Source organism: Merops nubicus, unplaced genomic scaffold (assembly GCF_000691845.1).
Source record: "Merops nubicus isolate BGI_N331 unplaced genomic scaffold, ASM69184v1 scaffold7269, whole genome shotgun sequence".
Taxonomy (NCBI): Eukaryota; Metazoa; Chordata; class Aves; order Coraciiformes; family Meropidae; genus Merops; species Merops nubicus.
The window spans coordinates 570-2,643 of NW_008631592.1; the positions used below are offsets into that span (position 1 = coordinate 570).

Here is a 2,074-nt window from a genome sequence, read left to right on the forward strand (position 1 = left end):
ATGGGACCCTGTGGGTCTGGCAGCTGCCGGGGGAAGCTGTGCAGGAGGTGCTGAGCTCCTAGTGTGAGCTGAGCTCTCCAGGGAGCAGGGGCTGTGGCAGGAGGAGTTGTGGGGACCCTACTTGACCGGTGGCAGCACACCCTGCTGCACCCCGAGTCCCCAGGGCACGGTGGGACCCTGCCACCGGGCTGCCTGACACCGTTTGCCTCTCCGTGGCCGGGAGCTCCCTGTTCTGCAGGCCCCACCGTGGCAGATTTGGCTGAAAACAGCAGATTTAACGGGTGGTCACATGTCCCAGCGGGGTGACTGTCATCTGACCGGGAGGTGGGCATCAGAGAGCGGGCGACGGGCCCTTCAGTGCTGCATCTTCCATGCATCACCCCATGCTGGACCTCGAGGACCAACCTCCTGGGTCCAGTGCAGGCACCCGGTGCTGGCCCAGTCTGTCTGGCACTGCATCCAGCAGCTCCTCCTGGGGGGGGATCCAGACACCCCAAGCTTTGGTCACATCCATGTCCCAGGCATGCCACCCCTTTCCTTCTCAGCACTCATCCTTTGGGGCTGCAGCAACACAGAGATTAACCCCTTGAGAACAAAACCAGGGCGTCCTTCTCAACCTGAATGTCCTTGCATGACACTTTTAAATCCTTAATTTATTTGCAAATACGTGTGGGCAATTCCCCCAAACCTAATGAACCAAGAGCTGTTCACACGCAGCTCCTCGTCTCTTCACATCCTGCTCCAAACTGGTTTCTGAAGCCTCCAGCAATCACGTCAGCTCAGCCCTGGGGTCCCCGGGCCGTGGCTGAGCACATGGTGCAGCCTAAATTTCTCCCAGTCATCTCAGTTTCCCAGCCAGCCCCAGCAGAGATCTGTGTCCCAATCAAAAAGGAGACCTGAGATTGGTCATTGCTGTAAATTCAAAGGCTCCGTGGCCGTCTGGAAGCCCAGGAAACCTCGAGCCTGGAAACCTCAGGCATGAACTCAGACTTTGTGGCTTTATTAAGAAGAGCTGTGCCAGGTCCTGCTCAGCTGCAGTCACATGAGACATGAGGTGGTTGGATTTGCAGCCCTTTATTCACTAGAGGAGATCTGGAGGCTGCTCATCAGCAGGGTCCAGGGGGGATAAGGTGTTGCAGGGACAAGTTACCCCTCAGGTGATGCTCAGCATCCTCAGGCTGCCAGGGCAAAGCCAACTCTGTTGTTGGCCATGTCAAAGATGGAGTAATACTGCCGGAGGAAGAGGTTGCCAAGGATCCAGAGTGGCTGGCCACTAGTAGAGGGCACATACGTGCCCTCGACCCCAACGACACAGATGCCATCCTCCTGTTGGGGGAAGAGGAGGAAATTTCAATGCCAGGGAGGAGCACTGGGGATTTGTGCTGCCTGAGCCTTCAAGGTTGCTTAGAGCAGGATTAGACCCTCCTTAGAGCCATGCACAGGCAGACAAAAACACCGTGGAATTGGGTGCTGGGAAATATGGCACTCAGGCTGCAGGGTTGGAAAAAAACTCTGACTTTTTCCAGGGTAAAACAGCCCTGTGATGGTAAAGGTGTTGGGAGCAATGGAATCACACCTACATTTAAGACATAGATGGAGGGAGGCAGTGATAACTGGACTCCACTGATGGCAAAGTAGAGGGTGGGCATGTTTGGGACATCACTGCAGTCAACGGCGAACTGCAAAAGAAGCAAAGAGGGGCAGAGGGGTCAGGACCCCAGGCTGGGCACCATCCTTCCCCTCAGCCATGCTCCCTGAGGGTCAGCACAGCTCTGACTGTGGCAGGGCAATGCTGACTCGAGTTTATCACATTTGGAAGAATTCTTTTTGGTTTCCACTGCTGCAAGGGGAGACACATCCCTCTGCAGTGCTGTTCCAGCTGAGCTGCTCTGCTCCAGAGATGCCAGGAGCCCTCCTGAGCTCAGCATCACCACCAGACACACCCACATCCCTCAGCACCAGCACCTCGTGTGCAGGGCACCCTTCCACCTACCCCATAGTCACTCTCCTCAGCGCCCAGTGCCTGCAGGAAGCCTGCCATGAATTGTCCTGGGACTGTCAGCAGGACTGTCCC

The 2,074-nt window shown here is 56.4% G+C and overlaps 1 protein-coding gene across 1 annotated transcript in view; it reads right to left on the reverse strand.

Annotated features, from left to right (window-relative positions):
* Positions 1-1,173: 1,173 nt before the first annotated feature.
* Positions 1,174-2,074, reverse strand: part of LOC103779971 (gastricsin-like) — a 10,192-nt gene continuing 9,291 nt past the window's right edge. Inside the window, exons 17-19 of the mRNA XM_008947617.1 lie at positions 1,994-2,074; positions 1,581-1,679; positions 1,174-1,326 (exon numbers count right to left, since the gene is read on the reverse strand). The exon at positions 1,994-2,074 is cut by the window's right edge and continues 67 nt beyond it. Coding sequence (XP_008945865.1) covers positions 1,174-1,326; positions 1,581-1,679; positions 1,994-2,074 — 333 coding nt within the window. The remainder of the gene's footprint in view (positions 1,327-1,580; positions 1,680-1,993) is intronic.